Source organism: Periophthalmus magnuspinnatus, chromosome 17 (genome assembly GCF_009829125.3).
Source record: "Periophthalmus magnuspinnatus isolate fPerMag1 chromosome 17, fPerMag1.2.pri, whole genome shotgun sequence".
NCBI lineage: Eukaryota > Metazoa > Chordata > Actinopteri > Gobiiformes > Gobiidae > Periophthalmus > Periophthalmus magnuspinnatus.
In genome coordinates this window covers 21,672,598-21,697,562 of record NC_047142.1, presented here as the reverse complement: position 1 = coordinate 21,697,562, position 24,965 = coordinate 21,672,598, and the positions used below count along the sequence as shown (strand labels likewise).

Genomic DNA, 24,965 nt, shown 5'->3' with positions numbered 1-24,965 from the left:
TTTTTGCCTATGTTATGTAAACATTTTTTTGCGTACGAAATAGTATTAAGTGTTTAATTATTAATTATATGTAATTATTAAGCATAGAGAGACAGTTAGGTCTATATATGCTTACCCTGTGACTCCAATGCAAAGTTGGGCATAGAAAGTCCTTTTGGTAACAGCTTACTCCTCAGTCGAACCAGCTCTTCTTGTAGTTGCTTTAAGTTAGTTTGGACCTCTTTCAAAGCCTCAAAGTCACTATGGTCTCTTCCTCCATTACGGGACGCAGCAAAACACAGCAGGATGACCAGAAGAGACATGGAAATGTACCTCAGCAAAACTGCAATAATAAATCATATTTTAATGTTCGGAGAAATACATATATTGCAAAAATACTTAAAATACATTACATTTTTTAAGGGTTTGCCGATCATCATCATCATAAGCCACTTGTGGTTCTTTTGTATCAACGGCTGCAACAGGTGGGTCTCTGGCTTCATCCATGATCAAGAAAGATGGAGTATACAGATCCAAAGAAGCTTCCCATCCATCGGCAATTGAAGTGTTTGACAGGTCAGAACAGGCAAACCACTCAAAAGCATTTTGAGATGTATTTGGCATTGTGACAGAAGGAGATGAGCGAGTTTGGCATCTAGTGTCATCTACTGCTGGTTCAGTATAGGGTCTGTCAGGACTGACAAACTGAGATCTCCTCCTCCTTTGAAAAATTCTAAATACAATATATAGGTTATTATTTGTCTACATCAATTGATCAAATACAAGAATGGCAATACCTTTTTAAGTTTTCTTTATATGACACCCTGGGCTTCTCCCCTTCATCATAGTATCCAAGTGAAATAAGACGTTCACTATGGCGGGCCATTTGAGCTGACAGAGACGAAGCAAAACTATTTTTTTAAAATCTGAAATCAATGAACATTATTATTATTACAGTTCAATTTCTCGAGTTTTAAATTTGAAAAACTAAATCTCTCAGATGAACAGTATGTACAGCAAAACTTATTTTCCGTGCGTAAGACCAAAGCTTCGAGTGACGGTTAAATGGCACCATCCAGTGCGGATTGGTGCGCATTGCGCCACTAGCGCATGGTAGTAGACGACTGCGATCTACATAACCTAATAAATTACTAACTGATATTGATACGATAAAATTATTAATTATTGACATACACACATGCCTAAGTTAGCCTGGTACATTAGCCTACCAGAAGATTGCAGACTGGCGCACAGCTTCAGACGCATCATTTGAATAGACTTAAACGGAATTTTCTAAACAGTACGTGAACAAATGATCACACCTTTGCTGCCGTGGTGTTCAGTGCATTTAAAATGAAAACTCCAAGCAAATCATCAAATCGATCATGGCTGTGTTTGGTGTCTATTGCCAACAAACAGCAACAGGTGTTATTGTTTAAAAAAAAAAAAAAAAAAAAAAAAAAAAATATATATATATATATATATATATATATATATATATATATATATATATATATATACACTCAATCATTCAAGAGGAAAACAAATACAACCAGATAGCTTGCAATATAATTTTGTTTATTTTAAATACAAATTAGTAAATTAGTAATCAGATAGGCATGATACAAATAGAAAATTAAATATGGCACAACTATAACTACAGTCTATAGTGAAATGTTATTGTGAGAGAGTAAGCAACACTGCAGGTTGGGTTTGAGGCATTTGAATTAGCTGAAACTAACTTCATTTTATTTTTTGCCATAGGCCTAGAGGAATACTCACATCAATTAACTGATACACTATAGACAGGCTACTTTTATAATAGACTTATATTAGTGAAAACATTTTTTAAACCAGCTATTTTCTGTTATGGATATGCTCTTGTAAGCTGTTCAGTTATAGCTTGGAAATGGTACATATTGTTAGTCTGGTTCTTAGTCTCAGCAGACAGCAGTCTTAGCAGACAGGATTAATAGGAATTCCTCTCTTTGGAGCATAGGGCGTTGTTCTCGTCACCATTTTGATGCAGTCTATGATTGGACACACACTAAAGCACAGAGTACACCCAGTGCAGCTGTCGGTCACATATGGGAGGTGAGTCTCTGAATCAAATTTAATAGCCTGAAGAAAGAAGAATGAAGTAATAAATAACAAGGGTGATTAAGTATACTTAATATTTCTACAATATGTATACCGTATTTGTAGAAATACAAATTATGTGAATACTTAATTTGTATATTTCTCTGCATTATAATAGTAATATAATAATATAGTTGTACCTGATAGCCTGAATCATTGCAAGTCATATAACATTTGCCACAGTTGATGCACATCTCTTCATCTATGAGTGCTACAACCTGAATAAAAACATTGTAAGTTACAATGATATACGTCTTTATTCTTGTTTTATTCAGGTGTCCATGGATACATTTACCTGCTCAGTGTTGTCAAGTTCCTGGTAAGCTCCAATGTGACGCAATGCTCGGGCTATCACATCCTACACGTATGAAAGCAAAATTACTTTAGGTTAGTACTTGAAATAATAATAATAATAATGATAGTCCCTTTCAAACATATGTAATTTAGGTCAACCAACTATAACATGCATATAGGTGCAAGATAAAGAATCAATCAAAAGAAATATTCAGACAAAGCGGGGGCTGCAGAATGTATATTTTCAAGCTCAAATGATCAAATTATATCTAATTTAGGGTCTTATATATAATAAATTCTGGGTTAATGCTATGAAGTTTCCCACCTTCACCGCAGGTACAGGTTTCTTGGGCGACTTGACACTGTGAATGTTGATCTCTGTTACATCAACTTCACCTGCTTCTCTGAGCTTCTTTTTGTAGTCTGCAATCACTTCATTCCTCTGTGTGAGGTAAGGCCCAAAGCTGGGGAGACTCTGCACACATAATTAAGGTAAGTTATTTGCATAGCACAATTTGTACAAGTATTTCAAAGTGATTTATAGAATGAAGACATTAAAATCACAATAAAACAAATCTAAATAATTACAAATAATCATCAGAAAATTAACATAAAGAGAAGAGTACAGAATAAAACCTTTCAGTCATATGCACCGCTAAACAGAACTGTTTTGAGCCTGGATTTAAACATTGTCAAAGTAGAGGCCTGTCACATCTTCAGGAGGACTGCTCCAGGTTTTAGCTGCATAAAACTGGAACTCTGATTCCCCATGTTTAGTCCTGACTCTGGGCACCAGCAGGAGGCCGGTCCCTGAAGTCCTCAGAGTGTGAGATGGTTCATATGGCACTAACATGTCAGAGATGTACTTTGGTACTAGGCCATGGGGAGACTTGTGCATAAGCAGAGCTGCTTTAAAGTCTATTCTCTAAGCAACAGGAAGCCAGTGCAGAGACCTGATCACAGGACTTATGTGCTCGTACTTCCTGGTTCTAGTCAGGACCCAAGCAGCAGCGTTCTAGATGTACTGCAGCTGTCTTAATGCTTGTTTGGTGAGGCCAGTGAGCAGGCCGTTACAGTAATCTAACCTACTGGAGACAAATGCATGGATAAGTCTCTCCAAGTCTGGTTTTGACAATATACCTTTGATTTTTGCAATGTTTTTTAGATGGTAAAAAGTTGCGGATGCTATTGATTTAATGTGGCTGTAAAAGTTCATGTCAGACTCTCATTATTACCTCTAGATTTCTAGCTTGATTTGAAGGTGTGAATATTTGAATTGGAATTGAAACTGATTGAACCTTGTCATTAAAGGATTCTGCAAACTCATTGCACTTAGATGTGTAAATTAGTTCTAACGGCAGTGGAGCTAGAGGGTTTGTTAATCTGTTTACTGTTGCAAACAGGGCACAAGACTTGTTACAGCAACTTTCCTTGTCCATGTACATCTTTTCTCTGTAAATCTCATAATGAACCTGGAGTTTTGACTTGCACCATTCCCACAGCCTTCTGGCACTCCCTTTTCTGTGCTCAGACCAAGTCATCATTCCTTCATGGTGCTTTCTATTTATGTTGAACTATTTTAACCATCATTGGGGCAATTGTGTCCAGAACATTCAAAACACTCAAAGGCGCAGAGTTCAACAAATAAGCAAGTGTATCATTTCCATGAACAGTACACCTGTGTTATTGTATGTGCCTCCTTTGAACAACTGCAGTACCAGCTGCTTATTTGGGAACAACAGTTAGGTCAAAGAAGACACAGAAATGATCAGACAGAACAACATCCACCACAATGACATCTGAAATATTTACTCCTTTTGAATGAGTATTGGGGAGTTTGGGTGAGGGACCAGATGAGGGACCAGATAGGTGGGAGGGAAGGGCAAGAGTTCTCCATAGTTGATGCCAGAACTCTTGATTGTGTTATATTAGGTGTTTAGGGAGCCATCTTAATTCCTGATCTGATGAGGCTTTCTAGATGGTTGGGAAGGACCATGGGTGAAGGTGGGGAGGAAAAAGAGAGTGAAGAGTCACTAGAGGGAGTAGATGCAGCAAAGTGGACCCAGGAGAGGTGATGGGGGTGCTGCTAGGACTGAAACCTCTGCTGAGGCTGTTTGTGCTGCTGGTGATGCCTCCTTCGCTCTAGGAGGTGGTTGTGGTAGTTGTAGTGCTGCTGGTGGTACTGACACAGCAGCTTGGTCTCTGGCTGACGCAGCAGGATTGCTTCTCTCATTTCTCTTTTCCCTCACTGGCTGCCCAGGATCCTGTCCAGGCTGATGCCTCAGAGCGGGGAAGAGGTTATCCGTCAGCATGTGGTTAGAAACAGCCACGTGAATTTGTTCATCTTTCTTCTGTCTATATTTGGAAGAGGTCCACTGAACTGATGAATGTTTCAACCTCCACTTTATCAACCTCCTCCAATAATTAATCCCTTTTCAAGATTTCAGTTTGTTCTGTTCTGGTATGAACTGCACCCACATGCACAATCAGCCGTTGAACTCCTCGGTATGTCGACAAAACTTTTGGCATTACTTTTGTAAACTCAGAAACCGTGTAACTGGGATAGGAGCATGTTTGGATCCCTCTGTGGTTCATATCTCTGATAGAACCGTCTCCTAACAGCAGTGTATCTCTGACCTTGACGTTTGCCACAGATCGCCTATCTGTGCCAAATGTTGCCTATCTTCATTGCTGTTGCTTTGGTTGTATTTTAACATCAATCTGTGACAGTGGTAAAAATCTGTTTGTAAGCTGTATTTTGGGTGATGTATCTATATTAGCCTTGTCTTTCATGACTTGTTGTATTGGCTTGGCATTTTGTCTTTGCAAAGTTTTGGAAAAGACACAGTATCACCCAGGTTTAAGTTGAAAGTAGCAATTTTTTCATCCTCTTTTCTGAAACTAACTGTGGGCTGCTTACCGCTGGAAGTCACAGGCAGCGTTTGGTGAAGAATCTTTTTCAGATTCTAAAGCAAATATTCATGCTTGTAGCTCTTTAATTTGTTGTAGATAGTTTCGACAGCCTTCACAGAAAGAATTTATTTGGTTTCTTCCCCCAGACTTGTTGCTGACTTGTCAGATACTTTGTTAAAAAATGTAAAAATGGTTTAAAAGTCTTTGTTTACTTAAAAGAAAATCATAAGTAGACAAATTTTCCAGCACTGGAAGAGGTAAAATGATTAAAAAGCAAAGTAAAGAAGGAAGCAGCAGGAGAAAGTAAGGTTTGCATCTGCACTCTTCAGACGTAGGAAACATCATGCATATTTTAAACTATACATTTTTTGCATTTTAATTTCTGTATTTTTGTCTGTTTACCTTTCCCACTAATTCTTCCAGTCGGGGCACTGGTTTTCCTTTCTGATGTTTCTCAATTGGAGGAGACTGACCAACCCAGTTTTTCAGCTCGAGACTCTTCAGGTACAACAAGGCCTTCAGACCTGCACACAGGAACCACTATATTATCAGTATATCACTATTAAATTAGCATGACATCTAATCAGAAAGCTGAATGCGCTCCTTGCTTTGGGTTGCTTTGTTGTATAAAGCTGATCATAGGCATAGGACAAATAGTGATTTACCAACACAATAATCTTCAATCACTGTGAAGTCTTGGTTTTGAACAGCACTGCAGACCTGATCATTTAATAAAAGAGGATGTGTAAATAAATAATAAGATACAATATCTTTTTACCATGTTTGAAAATAATAGAAGAGCCATTTTCACCTGTAAAACTGACGCACCAGCGTGAAGGAACTGCAGCCCTGTGTCTGCTGAATCTATGCCTCCTGTTGCCAAAATGGGGAATCCAGGAAGTGCTTTGGCAATGGCGGACACTGCTCGCAGGGCAATTGGCCTGATGGCATTACCTGCACATATAAAAAAAATACTTGATACTGTGGGCAGTTCTTGAGTTTACATTTGTTTTCTTTAGAAACTAGAACCAATATGGCTGCAGGTGGTAATATGATATATCCTATGTAATAAAATGGGACAAGATAAATATTATGTTACTTTGCAATATGAACTTGTACTTGCTGCCTTAACAATATAATTTTCCAGTAAGATTAATAGTTCAATAAAAAATAAATAAATAAATAAATAAATATATATATCATTTCTTACCAGACATGCCTCCATACGTAGTTCGTTTTCCCACTCCGACTCCAGGCCAAGGGGAACCATCAGGTTTTAAATCCATCATTCCTGAGACTGTGTTGGTGGCTGTTACTCCATCCGCACCTCCTGAAAATATTAATAAAAACAACCATATATATAAAAAGAGGTATTTATCTAAGCAACCATATATAAAAAAGAGGTATTTATCTAAGCATTATGTTATTTGCACGACCTTCATGGGCTGCTTTGGCAATGTCTACAATATTGGTGACATTTGGCGTGAGTTTTGCAAAGAACGGGATTGTAGTGGCAGCACGCACCCAGCGGCAGATATTACGCACCAACACTGGGTCCTAATGAAATGCAAATAAACATACACATACAAAATATTGCCATTAAAAAAAAATATATTATTATTATTATTTATTTCAGATGTATTTTTTAGATATATACCTGTCCACAAGCCAGTCCCATGCCTCGCTCACCCATTCCATGTGGACAAGACAGGTTTAGTTCCAAAGCATCTGCTCCTGATTTCTAAACATCAGAAATAACAGTTTGATATTTAAAAAAGATTCTTTAAAGGACAATTTAGCATATAAAACCAAATTTATTTTATACTTATATCCGAAAAGTCAACTACAATAAATGCTTTAAAATATAACTTTGTGTATTTGTGTAATCCCTCAGTCATCCAGATCTGATCCATAGCAAAAGAAAAATATAAAATCATGTCAATGTCAACTGGAAAAAGGGGGGAGCTAACGACACTGAACAGGAATGGGGGCCTCAAACATCTCCCATCTATAACTCCATCCTCAGACCCACAGCAAAACAAAGAAAACAATAGGGCTAGCCAAGATGCTAATAGGTGTGAAATCACTTATTAGAGGCTTGAATGACTATGCAAAGTAGGACTCAGGCACAGTAAACACTTAAGGTAGCACAATAGACCTAGCCTACAAACATAAACTGTAAACAATAGGTGTTTTGAGTTTCAGTGTTGTTAGCTCCTTCCTTCAGATAGATATAAGGCAGTGTTCACTAGGAATCTGACAAGAACTTGGATGAGCAGTGAAATGTCTTCACTCCTGCAACATTTTGTCCAGTTGACAGATTTTATATTTTTCGTTTGCTATAACTTTGTGTAAACTATTCATTGTGCTGCACTGAGAATTAAACTAACAAGAAACATTTACCATTGCACTATTTTATACTCACCTCTGCCATTATTGCAAGCTCAGTCCAGTCTTCTTTGTTGTAACTACACATTATACTGGAAATCACCACCTGAATGTTAAGCAAAAAGTAATTTACTATTATGTGAAAGATGGCAATACAAATTTAATTTAAACTTCAGACATACATTTTTTGGGAAGTCTTTCTTTAGCTCAGCGACAGATTGACACCAGTAGGCAGCAGTTTTTTCACTAATGAGTTCAATGTTGAGAAATGACCCCTGTCCTGGGCCAAACAGATGGCCTGAGGTGGTCCCACGAACAATACGCGGAGACACATTGGTCACCAAGTCCTGATGATGAGAATTTGGACAGTCAGGTTTTTAAAAATAGGTTTAGGACTGTATCAATTAGTTCATGTAAATTCCATTATATTGCATGCATTTAAGATTTTCACATTCTAGATTTAATTTTGATAGCTTTCTGGATTGAAAATATAAGCTTTTTCTTCCAAGTCACCATTTAACAAATGATTTGCCCTGTTATCATGTTATCAACATATAATGATTTGAAATACTATTTGCAATTCACTTGCTAGCTAGATTGTCATCCCCAAACTAGCAAATTCTCTGCTAGATCTTTTAAGATCGTTGTGCAATGGTATCTCTTTAACACCTGCATTTACCTGTATTAACAATTCAAGAAACATGATTCAAATTTGTGTATTTGTACATTATGTGAAATGGCAAAACAGTAACCAAGTGAACCCTCTGCCTCCCAGGAATTAATTAATAATTAATATAAGTGACAGGGGACTGGGGAGTACCTTGTCCAGTCCAAAGGTTTTGGTGAGAGCAAACCCCCAGCCCTGTTCAAAGGCTCTGCGGATCATGGCTGTACTTGTGGTGGGAGGGGCAGAGGCGAGACCGAATGGATTTGGGAACCTTATCCCACAAACGTCAACACTGATGTCCACCAAGTCAATTGAACTGTAGAACAGTGGCAGCTTTGGGACTGTATCAATGGTCTGCTCATACAATGACTGTAATGTAAAATTTTTAAGATCATTATGTCAAAACAAAGGCATACAGCAGTGAACTATAAAACCGTATTTCATATTTGGGTACACAGGTTTAAAACTTTATTCATTCTTAGCAGACTGTGCATTATTAAGTATAGACTGTAAAAATACTAAAAAATAGAAATATTAACACAGAATATAATGCATTTATTACTTTATAGTCTGCTGATCTTTACTTTACTTTATGATCTGCAGTACATCTTTGTACAATGTCTAACATGTTACAGTCTTGTGTTTTTACCTATGCAGTACACGTCATGTGTCTTAAAATTATACATTATATACACCTTTCTGGCATTATATTATCTATGTCAATTTAGACAAGCAAGTGGCAGATCCCAACCAGAAACCATGTATATTATTCTTACTCATTGTTAGCATAAATTCCCTTCAATGTGTTAATCGCTTTACCTGTATGTATCGGTGTATGTGCCAGGAGGCTTGTTTGCCGTCATTGGTCGACTCCACGGTGGTGTTTGCCAAACCAGCGATGTCTCCCCCAGCAAAAACCCAGGGCTCCGAAGTTTGCATTGTCTCTGTGTTTATGTCCGGAGTGCCCCAGCGATTAAGCTTCACAGGGAACATGGCCTCCACCACTGCACAGAAAACAACAATCATAATGGTTGAAATAATGTTTTGTATTGTAATAGCAGCAATAAGAAAGGAAAATATGCAATCAAGTGTACAGTACAATTTTGTGGCTCAATGTGCAAGTACCCAGTAAAGAAACAAAAGTAAAATAACCACTGTAAGACTTTAAAGCAAGAATAGCCTATATAAAAATAGTCAATGTCTAGAGATTTTAGTTTATTGACGTTTTAGAATAAGGAGCACATCACTGATAAAAATTTTAAAAGTAATAGTAATAGACCGTAGTTGTCAGTGCCCATTCCCATCTGCATGATGGAACTTTTTCAGTAGAGGGTTTGCCATCTATTTGTGGACATCTTATTGCTTTGCCCGGAATTTCCCAGAACATGGCAATATCTATCTCGATGAAGAGAAGCAGATGACACCACGTGGCCAAGTCACAGGCCAAACCTCAGGAGAGGCGGACCCACTCAAAGTAAAACGCATGTTTTTGAAGTAGGTTTTTTTTAGCACCTGTAATTTAATATATTTATACACGGATACATTTATTCCTATACGCTGTAGAATAGTCCAAACATTGCCATAAGATTTCCATAGATACCAGCAGGTGGCAGACCCAATCACATAGTAGTGTTTAATATGATGTCTTGGTATCCTGTACCTTTTGGGTCATCCAGCACGGAGCCAAACGCGCTGATGACGTAGTCGGCCTTCAGCCTGACGACTTGCTCCTCATCCTCAATCCACTGTCCATCCTCCCTCTGCTCTGTGCGGCAGAACTGAAGCCCCGCCACTCGCCCATTCTTTATGATCACCTCATGAGGAGACAGGAATGGCAGGAACTCACACTGCTCCTCTTTGGCTAACTCCATCTGAAAAAATGTTTTCTAATGTTAATGTTTTTCTAGCATTTCGATAATGGCTAGTTTGGCAGTGTTGAAGATCTGAATTTGTTTCGGTATACTTGGTATGCTTTGCTGTGCAATTCTAGGTCTTACAAAGGATAACAACTTCATCACCATCACTATCCATGGGTTTCAAATGCCAAAACCACAGATTCCATCCATTATATTATTAGTATATATTCTGTATAGTTCTACTTCAGGCTTTATTTATTTATTTATTTGATGGGGACAATGCACATCAATGAACATCAGTATAGAACAGATGTAAATATGCCGAATTTTAGCTACAAAGCTAGTTTTCATCCGTAGCCCCTTGGCAGGCAAAAACATAAAAAATACAACATGGCTTATACCTCTTCTGGCACAGCCCTGATGTTGGTGAATCCTTTCCTGAATACAACGTAGACTCTGCGAGCCCCACAGCGCAGAGCAGAGGTAGCACAGTCAAAGGCAGTGTCTCCAGCTCCCAAAACTATCACCACTCCTCTCAAGTCAGGCAGTGAGGAGTGGCACTGGCACATACCTGCAAATGTGAACAAAAACTAAAATCTGTTATTTAACAAACATACCAAAAACATTTTTTTCCTATCTGGATGACTGAGTGATTACACATACAAGTACTGCCTATCTAAAGCCAATGGTTAATTTCAGCCCATTCTCTCATGTTGTGAGATGCTGCTTCAAATAGGTAAGATAAGGCAAGTTTATTTGTATAGCACAATTTGTACACAAGGTAATTCACAGACTATGTAATTTATAGAATAAGAAAGACATTAAAATCACAATACAACAAATCAAAACATAAATAATCAGAAATAATCATCATAAAATTTACATTAAAGGAGAAAAGTGCAGAATAAAAACCTTTCAGTCATATGCACAACTAAACAGACCTGTTTTGAGCTAGGATTTAAACATCAAAGTAAAAGTAGAGGCCTATCTTGCATCTTCAGGAAGACTGTTTCAGGTTTTAGGTGCATAAAAATGAAACGCTGATTTCCCATGTTTAGTCTTGACTCTGGGCATCAGCAAGAGGCCAGTCCCTGAAATCCCTGAGTGTGAGATGGTTCATATGACACTAACATGTCAGAGATGTACTTTGGGACTAGGCCATAGAGAGACAGTGCAGCCAGTACAGAGACCTGATCACAGGACTTATGTGCTCGTACTTCCTGGTTCTAGTCAGGACCCGAGCAGCAGCGTTCTGGATGTACTGCAGCTGTCTTAACGCTGTTTGGTGAAGCCAGTGAGCAGGCCGTTACAGTAGTCTAACCTACTGGAGACAAATGCATGGATAAGTCTCTCCACGTCTGGTTTTGACAGTATATCTTTGATTTTTGCTATGTTTTTAGATGGTAAAAAGCTGCATGTTATTGATTTGATGTGGCTGTTCAAGTCTGAACCCACTGTTACCCCTAGATTTTTAGCATGATCTGAAGGTTTTAAAGAGAGAGACTGGAGGTGACTATTGACACTTTCTCTATGTTTCTGTGAGCCAAAGACTATGACTTCAGTCTTGTCTGAGTATAGCTGGAGAAAGCTGTTTTGCATCCACACACTGATCTGTTGGATGCAGTGGCAGAGTGAATCCACTGGTCCATATTCACCTGCTGCCAGTGAGACATAGATCTGAGTGCCATCTGCATAATTGTGATAGGACACATGATTGCATGTACAGATTGAACAACAGGATTGACCCTTGGGGCACCCCAGAGATCAGGAACATTTTATTTGAGACATATTTTCCAATTTCCAAAATACAGTAATACCATGATGTATGCTGCTAGAAAGGGGGCAAGAGCTAGTTCTGAGTATTAAGTATTTTTATAAGAAATATCCAAAAGCAAAAACAGACCATACAGTTGTACCTTATTATTTCTACTACCAATTAGCCCCCTCACACTTAATCAGTGGGTGTAATCTATATTTATAGTTGACTTTTCAATAAATTTGGCATTTAACTATTTCATCTATGCGGCGAATTCAAGTCAAAATACAAGGCAAAGCTCACAAATCTGACTTGTGTGTAGTCCTTATATTGCTACTGATATGACATAAAGTCTTGGGTGTGTTTGACTGTACCTTTCTTGCTGCCTCTGGCCACCATCGGCAGGAAGTCCTTAGACGTAAAGAAACCTTGTTCTATTGTTAGACCCTGGAAGATTTTAGCTCGGTTGGCTTGAGGAAGACCTATAGACACACACACAATAATGTATTTACTGGTATATATTTGATAATAAATGTGTATTATTGATTTTATCTATTATTATTGATTTTATCTAGACTTACCAATCCCAATAAATACAGCCTTGTATCCTTCTTCCTTCAAAGATGTCAGATTCATTCCACCAATACCAAGCCCCCTCTCACACAAAACCTACACAACATGAACATAGTAATAATTTTAGCAATAAATTAGGTTTATAGGCATACACTTCTGCAGAAATGCTTTAAATAGATGTACACACCTTAACTCCGAGGTCTTTCATCAGATTAATTTCAAACTGAACCGCCTCAAAAGGAAGTCTAAACTGAGGGATTTCTGATGTGCTGATGGGAAAAGACCAAATAATAATAATTTAATCTTACTTGTTTGAAATTATAAAGTAAGTTCTTAAATTAATCCTTTATGCATTATAGGAGATGTGTACTGAAGAATGTTAAGTAATAGTAAAAGTGTAAATGAATATGCAGGGAGAAATCAACCAAATAAAACTGTAAAGTGGCACTAAACTAAAAAGCCTTCTAATACAAATCCCATACCTCAGCCCCCCAGTGTACTTCTGTTTTTCAAATATAGTGATGTTGTCATATCCAAGGCGGGCCAAGAAGGAAGCACAGCTGACTGACGCTGGGCCGCAGCCAATCAGAGCGATCGGAGCGTGGTATGACTCAGGCATTTCATCGGCAGGAGGAAGCTCAGGGTTCCTGATCTGAGGTATGCCCATTTTACTGAACACCTAAGGAAACAGCTAATTTTATATACCAGTTACTAATGTTAAAGTTTCTTGCTACCCTTTGTTTTTATTCATTTCCATTTTCTTCTGCTTATCCGGGGGCTGGATTTTTAAACTTTTTTTTTTGGCCAATAATCTTACTATGTTCATCGTGTCTGTCAATAAATAATATATAGAAGGTAAAACAGAATAGGGTGCAGCAAAATTAGAGAAACAAAATATTTAACTTTGAGAAAACTGGTTATAGAAATCTTGGTTCAAATTTTCAAATTACATCCTTTGAATAACACTTATTTATCGTACCTCCGTAGCAAACTGCTGCAGCCCCCCGATGTTGATGGGCCCCTCCTCAGAAGCATAAAGGTTGCACCCCCCGACACACAGCTCTGATGTGGGACACACCATCCCACAAGTGAGGCCCAGTGGGTTGTCTGACAGGATGGCCTTCGCTGCTCCATAGTAGTTCTGATAAATACAAGACACATACAGCCATTTTGAGGGGAACTTTAATAGGAGAAGCCTTACTATTGAAATGGAGGTTTACCTTGTTGGAAATACTTGTTATAAAGGATTTGATGTCCAGGTTTGTGGGGCAGCTCTTCTGACAAGGGGCATCAGCACATTTTAGACACCTGAGCACAGATTTGTGTAGAAATAAGTTAAATGTTTCTTGCTTGAAATAGTGCTTTCTTATTTCCCAACAATGACCACTATAACATAAGGAGCAAATTTATTTTTATTTATACCTGAGTGCTTCTCGTAGAGCCCCACGTTCACTCAGTGTTGTGTGTTTGATGTCATCAAAGTTGTTTTCTAACTTTACACAGGACTAAAAAAGACAGTTTATTCATATTAGATTTGATTACTCTATATCTATATCCATATCTATAGCCATATCTATGTCTATATCAAGAGTTGGTATATTGGCAGACTCACATCACAGGTCCTGTCCTGGTTTCTTTTCCAGTGTTTCTTCTCTCTCTTCTTGTTGGCTGTAGACATGATCTGAGCATGACTTTTCACCCGGGGGTTAAGAGCCAGGATGCTCTAAATAATAAATGTAATATTTTAGGGGCACAGAGCAATGCCAGAGTGTATGCCAACCTGCATCATTTGCACTTTCCCTCTTGTTCCAACTTGCTGTTGCTTGATATTTTTACATCATTGTTTTGTTTTCTTGAAATGTGATTGTGAAACATACTTGAGTGTCCAAACAGTGCTATATTCACTGCCTGAGGCACAAGTAGTCTGACAACACTCTGTATTCTGAATCACTGCTCCGCAACCATCATCATTTCAATTTGAAGCTGAGGTATACGATCATTAAACAACTTGGAGCCATGTGTTGTGCACTGTATAATGCAAGGCTCCTTGTTTAATGCTTACTTTTTATTTGTTTTATAATTTTATAATTTTAATTTGTAAACCATTTACTATGATTATGTATAAATAAAAAAAAATTGTCAGTTTAATCAACCTTGAGTGACACACGATGCACCAAACCCAACCCAAAGTATACTAATTACATGGTCACAATGATAAAGAGTGCAGCCAGGTCAATGCCCAGCACCTGACTCTATGCAACTCTTCACTTGGAAAGACTGAATATGCACGTGTCCATTAAAGCCCTGAGTCATTAAAGATAAAGTTCACAATTCTTTTGATAATCTGTTTGCCCAAAGATGTCAACAAGTTGAATGAGTTTTCCAATTGCTCCATGTCAACCAGTATCCCTCTACAATGAACATGTTTCCCATACTTAACCACCAATGGCCTGTTACATAACTATAAGAGGTTACAACAGGCCACATAATGTAACTTGGTCTGGGCAGAACAAAAAGCTAAATTAATGTTGCTCTTTAATCAAAGTTTCGATTATTTCATAGTGGTCGTGTTTGGTCACAAAGAAAAGCAGTTGTATTGTACAGCAGTTTTAATTTTCAAGTTAATTGCTGAAGGAAATTGAAGTTGGTATTGAGCTAATATCAAAATTAATATCAATAGTGAATGTATAAAATTACTTAAACTATAGTTGATGAGACAATTGCCAATATATTTCAAACATTTCTACATCCATGCACTGTTAAATAGTAATATAACTAACAATAAAAACCCAAGTATAAGGTTAAGTAATTTATCTGCCAGACTAAAACATTTATCTATAGTATTATGTACTACGTATAAATTTAAGTGTAAAATGTAAGTGACATGACAACATAAAAAAGACAGGAATACCTCAATATCTGGGAGATCTTTGCTCAACATGATGCCTATTTGTTGATCCGTTTTGACAAATTATTTTCTCTGCTTTCTTCAGTGTCTTTTGGGTTTGAGGACAGATGGACAACGCCTCGCCTCAAAAGCTGCTGCAACTAATGCGACTTGAAAGTGAAAGTTACACACAAAAACTGTAAAGCTGCACAAGCCACTGTCAAAATATAACTATAAGCTCTTCATATAATATCACTCAAACACACACAAGAATACTTACATCTAAGGGACGCACACTACGATTCAGACATTAAACAAGTCCAAGACACAACTGAAAGTCATGCAGCCTTGTTGATTATCTTTCAAGAGTCCGTGGTACACTCGATGTGCAATCGTGCTCCCTCCGATGGTGCAACAAGGGCTAACAAGGAACGACAACAAACACTTGCTTTCTTCTGGTGCACGAGTCAAAGTTTAAAGCTCTGCCCAGGTTCAAGGTTTCTGCTTCAGCTAACCAAACAGTGGCAATAGTAATCTGCTCGGTCCAAACTCCATCTCCAGAAGTTAAAAGCATGTGCTGACATTTCTCAGAATAACGAGTCTGTCAGTGCAAGTCCGTATAAGACAAATCAATAATATGATAATAGTTGGTAGTAGATAACATTCAGTTACTTTATGTCCCTATGAATTTAGACTCATTCTTCTGATGAATTTTGTCGCGATTCTAAAATTGTTCTGCTAAATGTTGATAAGGAAATTGCTCAATATTTGATAATACAAATATATATATAATACAATACAAATATATTTTAGACTCTTTTTCCAGACCGGTGTTTAGCTTGTTTTCATACCTTCCGCAGAGTGCAACATCATGTGGCCAGGCTACTACAATGCAAATTAAAAAAAAAATAAAAAAAAACTCTGCTATTTTCTCAGACAGTAAACACATAATTTTCTATGCGCTCTTATAATTGTTCTGATTAGCTTAGATTAAGGCCGTTCTTAAACTATTGTTAAAAGGTCAAATTTTGCCACACGTTATTTTCAAATAGTATCTGGGCACCAATTTTGACCCTATAAGATTAGGTTTGTTAGAAAAGTGATTATTTTATGTCTATATAACTTTAGTTTTTTGTCTGATGAATGCAAATACTCAAAATATTAGATGTCTAAATATACTTGACTCAAATTCAAAGATTTTCTATGCGAGTATTTAATTTGAACTCATGATTGCAGAGTGACAAAAAATCTTTTCTGGCTCAGTTAAGGTTTAGTAATATTTGTACATTTCTCAAAGAGAGAAGACTATGGGTTTGACTCAAATTATTGAAATGCAATTAAGTAATTTAGTTTTACTTTATTGTGGACGGTGTGTTAAACATCAGTGAGGTACAGAAGTGAGGCAGCAGTGGCGAGTAAGGCGACTGCAGAGGCCATGACAACACCTAAAAAAACACAAAAAACCCAATAAATAATAAAATTAAAGCTGGCAATGGATTATGTTTTAGCACTGAAAGTTAACCCCTTTTTTCATTTTGGCTGGTTTTGTGAATATAATGTATTTTACCAATGTAGTTGTTCCTCTGAGGTGCAGGGTCTTCAACCTTTTCCTCAATAATTTCTGTAAGCAAAAATATTTGATATTGTGGTGTCATTGTACTGTTGAAACACGGATGTTCAAAGTCTAAGCCAGACACTAGTAAACTTAAACACACTAAACACCTTTACAGGGGATTTTATCAAGAGCAGTTAAAGTGAACTTTTAAATGATAGCAATAAAATTACATGAGTAGATGTGATGTTTGCTAGCTGTGATGTTTGCATACCTGTAGATGAAGATTTTTTTTTATTTAAGAAGCGATATAAAAGTATACAGTAGCAGGTGTAATTATTTATGCAAAAAACATATAAACATGCTAATATGTATACAAATATAAACTCTTTGGTAAATTTCATATGATTTTACTCTACTATACTAGACAATAGACATTAGACAAAGTTAATTCATTCATTCAAGTTAATAGACATTAGACAAAGTTAATTCTTTATTGGTTGTTTGATCATTGTGACAATAATGGTAAATACTTAAAAAAAAATCATCTCACAATAACAGTTACACAAAACTTTGGTGTGTGCGAATGTAGCACAGTAATATAATGTGCTTTATTACCTACCTGCTTTGCTTTCTATAGTTTCTGTGTTAATATTTTCAGGTGTGATCTCTTGAGTTGTGTCAATGTCTTCTTCTGCTGCATCAAGGTCCAGCATCTCCTTCAGTCGCTCAGTGGCCTCCAAGGGTCCTTCATCACTGAACTGATAATCACAAACAGAAACTGGACCCCTCCCCTTTACTGGGCAGAAGATACGTCTGGGGATGGAGAGTTCAACTAAACGGAAGAAAAAAACATGTTATCAATCACACAGTTAAAAACTAAAATTGCCAACAGTTCCCATGATTTATTAACTATGATGTATTAAATACAGTGACCATACCGGCTTGTCAAAGCCTGATCTCATCAGATCTCAGAGGCTAAGCGAGGCCAGGCCTGGTTAGCATTTGGCTGGGGCAACAGTGGCAAAAACTGTTGTTGTGTCCTTAGGCAAGGCACACTACTGAATGCGGTGTGCGCAAGTATTGGTGGTGGTCGGAGGGGCCGGAGATGGTGCAGATTGGCATCCTCGCTGTCAGAGTGTCCCAGGGCAGCCGTGACTACAATAGCAGCTTACCACCAGTGTGAAGTAATTGAATGATGCGCCGTAAAGTGCTTTAGGTCTCATAAAAGGCGCTATATAAATCCAATGACTTTAAACTGTGCTAATACAACAAGTATTTTGTTTTGCCTAAACTACCAAATGTTTGGTGCATTTTGGTTCTGGTAGTCCCTATGTAGACTTGTTTTGGTCCTGTATTAGTTCTAGTTTAATGCAGGTTTACTTCTGGGTTTAGTCCTGACTTTGAGGTATTTTTTACACTAACCAACTACCAACATTTTAGGTGAAAGTATTTCAGTATTGTAACATAAATTGAAGTAACTCTGTCAAGAATAGGTAAAAATTATGTAGGTATTTACAGAAGTCTAACTCCCATCTCATGGTTTGGCTGACCTCACACACCCATGACCATGACCCTGTCTGCAGTGTTAAGACCTGTGTGATAATACCTGCAAAGTTGTTGTTTCGCCCCTCTGCTGTCATAAGCTCCTCCAGAAGCATGTGAACCCTTGTGGCCACCATAGAAATAATATCCCTCTTTAACAGCTGGAATAAATAAAGTATTCAACATAAGCATCAAATAGTTTATTATCAAACTATACATAAGGTTATTTACCCTCTCAGCTAGTTTGGCCTTTGGTTTGTTGCCGTGCACATAAGCTCGACAGTGGACAGCTCCCTTGATGGACACACTGCCTCCGCACTTCTGCACCACATCACTAAACTGCTGTTCACACTGGACTCAAAAAGACACAGCTACGTATAATGCAATTGTGACATGAACCCAAATAAAATATGCAGGCATTTGTGTTAAAACAAAGTAGTTGATAAAAACAACAACAAAACTATTCAAACTATAGTGTAAACATTCTTACCGGGGAAATTAACAATTGAACTGTGTATGCTTGCTTTGCATTCCTCCTCTACAAACAAATGGGACAAAAGTTAAAAATGAGTCATTAATAATAGCAGCTATTAGCATTTTTAGCTCCACAATCTGAAATATTTTCTAAATAATTTAAATCTCACCTGTCCTGTGGTGAGTTCAACATCATCTGGAACCTTTTTACCATCAAGCAAACACACTCCACTCTCTATTTGCTGTGCCCAGATCTTAAGTTCATCCTAAAACAAAAACATCTTTAGAAATACCTGCATTGAACATTATTTATAATGTGGTCTACATGCATTCAAACCTTAATGCATTTCTCAATTTTTTCTGGGGTGTTTGGACCAGTTGGTAGTGGGAAATAGATATTGACATTTAAACAACAGGACACAGTGACCCATGATGAACACACTGCAGACTGATACTTCCAATCAGCAGGTTTTGCCATACTCTGAAACACAGTATGAATACAAGAGACATTAGCCCATTGAGAAACACAATTATCTTTCTAAGGAGGACTATTGTTTTTCTACTATGCATCTGTGATTAAGCTCAGGAATTCAGATGACTAAACCCAAAACATCGACCTCAATTTAATATTGACTTTACTAACCTTTGGGTCCTTAATATCAAAGGTTCTGCAAACAGTTCTGTTGAATTAGGTTAAGAAACTGCATTATGTCCAAAGAGTCCTTCACAAAAACAAGCAATAATGTTGTAGAAAAGGATACTTTCTTGTTTTGGAGTTGATGTGTAACGTCACACAATCTGTAACATCGTCATCTGCTGGACTCCAGAATCGCTCGGAAGAGATTAGGTTTTCAACAGAAAATACCAGCTAGGCACAAATAAAAGAGAACAATAATAATTTTACTTTAATTTAAAGACAGAGACTATGACATTTTGAAGGCTAACAACAATTGTTTACCTGTCGCAGAGTTGCTTGTATGTCTTTGGCATCAACTTCAGTTATTATAAAAACTCCCAAAACAAACAAACCACCAGGCAGCATCCGGGACACCTATGAACCATCAAAAAATGAAAATTACATCACATGTTAAGTTAAGTTTTGTATAGTGCTGTTAAGCATACGATATTATTCATTTTATCTACCTGGCGGGCATGCTCTGTAACCCAATCTTTATCCAAAGAGTTTCCAGGTGAATCTTCCTTTGGAGGTGTTCTTGAAGCCATAACAATATAATCCCTCTGAGCTGAACTCTGCAATAAATAATGTTATTAATTATAAATCATACATTATAGTATTATGACACAGTGACAATGATGGTTACCTGTCCAATAAGCAAGCCTGTGGTGGTAGTGGATTTTACTTCACATAACTGAGACAGGTAACTCTCCACAGCCTCTTCAACAATGTACCCACGACCCATGTTTTCTAGATAGAAAGACAGTAGCCAGTGGAAACAAGCTCATTGTTCAGATCAGTATGCCATAATCGTGTGCAAATAATGCTAAAAGTCCAGTAAAACATTGCAATAAAACGTGTAGAAGTTATTTCCCTCACTGTTAGTGTGGTATGAATTATTCAAAGTAAAAGCTTTAATATAGCAATTTTACGCAACTGTAACATCCAGTCAGGCTCACACCAGTACATGAAATGTGTTTTCAGAAGGCTTACCTTTGTCTTAAAATACTGACTACGACGAAAAATTCACTATAATCCTTCAAATAGTTTTTGGTCCATGCCAGCTGGTATTACACCGTGGTGGTTCGTCATCAAAGCATGAAAACTACATTTACCTGCATGCTTTGCGCGTCCAGGTATTTCCGTCGCATGTATTTTACGTAAGTCAATCAAGCTAGCGGTAAAATGTTACATTTTTGTTAATATCCTGAATAGAATGACGTCCTGTGATAATTTTGAATCAAGTGTTAACCATTTTCAGTCTGTCTTTATGCTCTTTGTACCTAACTATTATAAACTCGACCACTGTCTTGGATTTGTAAAACTCAGCCTTTGTTACATTAACTCCTTCATTTCATTTTATTGCAATCATCTTCATAATAAATGCCAACGTTTTCTAGCCAGATGACCGGGTATTGTTCAAATACCCATACGCAATCTTTTATGAATGTCCACATATGCCACTTTATCAGTATTTGTTTTTCTTCTAAAGAGAGTTTATGCTGAAGGAATACATTACACTTCCGGTCCTCGTCTCGCGCGATTTTACACGTTTCTATCCTTAGCGGGTCATGCACAACAACTAAATTTGTAAAGTTTGTTCTGAATTTCCTCGTGTTTTGGGTGCTGTGGGACTTTGGTGGAGATGGCGACCGTCCTGCTACAGGCTTTGGAGCGGACGGAGCTGAACAAACTTCCCAAAGGCATTCAAAACAAACTGGAGAGGTTTGTTACGCAGCTCCAAAATGCTAACGAGGCGCTGAAGACCGAGCGGGAGAGACTCAAAGCTGACAGTGGTAGGTCCCATTCAAACTCCCAGATTAGACATATAAGAGATGTTTTTGACTAGTTGACATTTTGATTTTAGCACTAGGATATTTTTAAGGTTGTCAGTTGAATATGTGATTCAATAAGGTGTCCTCGTGTTAGCCTTCTCATTTAGGCTAACTTCTTAATTACTACCTTGAACGCCATAAAAAATACCATGTAAATTACTTGTTACTCATACTCACGCATTCATTTGATGGCCAGATGACAACCAATTACATCTTTAAAATGTGACTATTCTTGCGTTCACAGAGCAGCAGTATTTTGACATTGAAAGGAGGCTTGCAGAAACTCAGGAGCAGTTCTTTACATCCACAAAGGACCTACAAACTGTGAAAGAGGAAAACAAAAAACTAAGTACGATTTACCCACTCGGTGCTGCAATGATTCTGTATTGTGTTTGTCTGTCACTGATGGACTGTTCATTTGTCCAGATGAAGAGCTGAGCACTTTGAAGGGAATAGAGGGAGAGTCAACAGATGAAAAATCATCTCAGCCACAGCAGGTAGACATTACTTTACAACTATCTGATAAACATGTTGTTGTTTTTTTTTATAAATTCATAATAATAAAACAAATCTTCCTTTGATACAGCAGACCAAAACAAAACATGAAATTGAAGCAGAAAAAAAGGAATTGGCTCGGTTGCTGGAGAAGAGGACGCAGGAGGTGGAGAACCTGAATGGTAATGATGGAAAACATTAAATAACAATCAACAAATCTATATCTAGCTCCAATTTGTGATGATATATTTGTGCAGAGGATTTGACACGACTGAATGAGAAGCTGGTTGAGACAAACAAAGTGAAGATGGATCTGCAGTTGAAACTGGATAATATTCAGTCATCTGAGGCCTCTTTACAGCACCGGGAGAAACACATGGCGCAGGAGAAAGAGCTGCTTCAACAGAAGATTGACTGGCTCACGTCTGAACTGAAAGCAAAGACCAACGAGCTACTAGAGACTAACCGAGAGAAAGGCAAACAAATAGTGGAGCTACAATCAAGTCTGCAGACATGCAAGGAAGATGTAAAGCATTTTTTCAATAGGAATACACTGTAATTTTGTGGTACTACAGTCATTTCTATTCATATTATGTAATTATTATATTTTAGGTGTCCAGATTGGAAATCCAGTTGACCTCCCTAAAGAATACCAGTGAAAGTCAGACCAAGAGAGCAGAAGACCTCAACAACAAACTGAAAAAGGTAATCGACTGGCTCCATATCTTCAAGCCAGTTGTACATATTTGTATTAAAAAAGATTGAAAATATTCTAATTGTAGTTAATTTTCCTTTTAGGCGAAAGAGGAACAGTGTGCCATGGAGGAGAAATATCGCAATGAACTTAATGCACATATTAAATTGTCTTCACTGTACAAGGTCAGTCTCTATCGAACATATTTAGTTACAAAGGTTGTTTATTACTTATTAATTTAGGAAACATTTATAATGATTCATTATATCTGTAGAGTGCAGCATCTGACATGGAAGCAAAGAACAAAGAATTGAACAGAGCTGTAGAGGGCCTCAGTAAGATGATGCAAGAGACAGGAGAAGGTAATGTGGAAATATGTGAAAAACATTCAACAAATTTTGTTTGTATTATTCTTTATTCTTATAATATAATAATTATCATGGCAGCCAATAAAGTCCTGGAAAAGAAAGTCTCAGAGACGGAGGAACAAAAGACACGGCTTGATGCTGAACTCAGAGAGAAGATCAAGAAAATGGAAAAGGAGCTGGAGAATGTATCAGTGAAGGCTGCTGGAAAACACTGCTGTAAGAAGAATACCCTCATTATGTTAATGTCATTATGTCTTAATCTTACACAGTTCAGCTCTTTTCTTTCAGGTGCACAGTCATTAACGGAGGAGCAGTTAGATGCTATGTGTCCCTCAGCAGCTGCCATTGCTGCTATTGTCAAACCTGGCATGAAGTTTTTTGATGTAAGATTCAAAATAACGATAATACCTTCTATCTGATTATAAATTAACATGGACTCTATTTTCTCTATTTTTAGCTGTATAATGCATATGCAGAGTGTCAGACTCAGCTGCAGCTCGAGAAGCAGGAAACCAGGAGAGTCAACAGAGTCTTGGATGAGATAGTTCAGGAGATTGAATCTAAAGCACCAGTCCTAAAACGACAGAGGGAGGAGTATGAAAGCATGCAGCGGTCCATGGCTTCCCTCTGTAACAAACTGGAGCAAGCTCGCTCGGTCTGTCTTAATATATATATAGATACTGTTATATCAATTGTAAATAAATGGATAATGTTAAAGAAAATAATGAAACATGTACTTAAAAATCCTTCTCTCATTATTCTGGCTCAAATAGAAATAATTTTGTTAATCCTAATTGAACTAAAACAGGAAAAGTTTAGTCTGATTTCATGTCAGACTGAGGAAAAAAAGCATATGTGTCTTTTAATATAGTGTATGAAAACTTTTGGTTTCAAATTTATTTACAACTGATGACGAGTTTATTTTAACAGGAGATCTATAGTCTACAGAAAGAGAAAGATGAGTCAAAACAAAGATGTGATGTCCTTGAAAGGGAGAAGAATAGAACAGAAAGGCAACTTGATGACACATCTGCACAGGTAAAACTCACTTTTAACTTTTATATATGTATAATTTCATTAAAAGTGCACTTGGTAACTTTGCTGGGTGAGGGTACACCACCTGCTTCTTTTCATGGATGTGTCATTAAAAGCAATAAGCAAGAGAGATGAGCAGTAGGTGAACATCCAACAGAAAATGTGCACAGTGCACCTTAAAGATTTAGAGCAAGACATTTGGCTGAATACTTTGTAACGCTACTGGATCTGAACAGTGATTTGAATGCTTTTAAATTTTTAGTTATTTCCCCATTACCGTCTTAACTCATTTTAAAACATTCAGATTGTGTATGTAAACTAAGACCTAAATGCTTTATTTAACACTCTTTGATTTTTGCCTTTCCAGGTGTGTACTCTTCTTATGGAGCTGGAAGAAGCACGTCAAAATCCCATGATCAAAAACGAAGGCAGCTCTGCTATGGAGGAGAGCAGGTCACAACAAGTGTCTTTCCGTAGCATCCAGGACCTTCAACAGCAAAACCAAAACTTGCTGAAAAGACTGAAAGAACTAGAGGATGAGAAGAACAAGAAGCAGACCAGTGTAACATCAGAACGGTAGATATTAGCCATTTTCACACTGTAGGAGCCTATTGCTGTGTTTCAGATTACAGTATATCATAACATTCTATAGATTTATATTATTTAATATAGATGAGGCAGCTGAAATGAATATTGTTAAAATGTAGATTTTTGTTGTAATACATTTAGTTGAATTGGGTCTGCTTAATCTTAGAAATGATCAGATTCAACATGTGTGCATTCACCTTTAGGATATTTCATAAAATCTGAAAACTGCAAATTCTCTCTAATTCCTTTTG

At 37.4% G+C, this 24,965-nt stretch overlaps 3 protein-coding genes across 3 annotated transcripts in view; 1 reads left to right on the top strand and 2 right to left on the bottom strand.

The window, feature by feature from the left end:
• Positions 1-1,536: 1,536 nt before the first annotated feature.
• On the bottom strand, positions 1,537-15,821 carry dpydb (dihydropyrimidine dehydrogenase b). The gene is made up of 26 exons (XM_033982018.2): positions 15,733-15,821; positions 15,477-15,622; positions 14,178-14,288; positions 13,988-14,070; positions 13,786-13,873; positions 13,545-13,706; positions 13,048-13,244; positions 12,753-12,834; positions 12,574-12,661; positions 12,367-12,474; positions 10,638-10,807; positions 10,041-10,251; positions 9,200-9,384; positions 8,534-8,749; positions 7,896-8,060; positions 7,751-7,819; positions 6,983-7,066; positions 6,762-6,882; positions 6,536-6,655; positions 6,137-6,279; positions 5,991-6,045; positions 5,728-5,849; positions 2,738-2,887; positions 2,414-2,476; positions 2,259-2,336; positions 1,537-2,100 (listed from the first exon to the last, which is right to left on the bottom strand). Exons 2-26 carry the CDS (start codon positions 15,504-15,506, stop codon positions 1,936-1,938), a joined length of 3,066 nt encoding a protein of 1,021 aa, XP_033837909.1. The 5' UTR covers positions 15,507-15,622; positions 15,733-15,821; the 3' UTR covers positions 1,537-1,935.
• A 975-nt stretch (positions 15,822-16,796) lies between these two features.
• odr4 (odr-4 GPCR localization factor homolog) lies at positions 16,797-20,808 on the bottom strand. The gene is made up of 14 exons (XM_033982236.2): positions 20,693-20,808; positions 20,346-20,449; positions 20,167-20,274; positions 19,982-20,074; positions 19,785-19,891; positions 19,667-19,703; positions 19,361-19,504; positions 19,194-19,289; positions 19,040-19,087; positions 18,781-18,900; positions 18,614-18,710; positions 17,627-17,839; positions 17,020-17,073; positions 16,797-16,897 (listed from the first exon to the last, which is right to left on the bottom strand). Exons 2-14 carry the CDS (start codon positions 20,442-20,444, stop codon positions 16,827-16,829), a joined length of 1,287 nt encoding a protein of 428 aa, XP_033838127.1. The 5' UTR covers positions 20,445-20,449; positions 20,693-20,808; the 3' UTR covers positions 16,797-16,826.
• A 405-nt stretch (positions 20,809-21,213) lies between these two features.
• Positions 21,214-24,965, top strand: part of LOC117384776 (nucleoprotein TPR-like) — a 15,154-nt gene continuing 11,402 nt past the window's right edge. Inside the window, exons 1-13 of the mRNA XM_055228250.1 lie at positions 21,214-21,495; positions 21,779-21,883; positions 21,961-22,031; positions 22,121-22,211; positions 22,287-22,555; positions 22,642-22,734; positions 22,828-22,908; positions 22,998-23,085; positions 23,170-23,307; positions 23,380-23,474; positions 23,549-23,746; positions 24,022-24,129; positions 24,494-24,702. Coding sequence (XP_055084225.1) covers positions 21,345-21,495; positions 21,779-21,883; positions 21,961-22,031; positions 22,121-22,211; positions 22,287-22,555; positions 22,642-22,734; positions 22,828-22,908; positions 22,998-23,085; positions 23,170-23,307; positions 23,380-23,474; positions 23,549-23,746; positions 24,022-24,129; positions 24,494-24,702 — 1,697 coding nt within the window. The 5' untranslated portion in view covers positions 21,214-21,344. The remainder of the gene's footprint in view (positions 21,496-21,778; positions 21,884-21,960; positions 22,032-22,120; positions 22,212-22,286; positions 22,556-22,641; positions 22,735-22,827; positions 22,909-22,997; positions 23,086-23,169; positions 23,308-23,379; positions 23,475-23,548; positions 23,747-24,021; positions 24,130-24,493; positions 24,703-24,965) is intronic.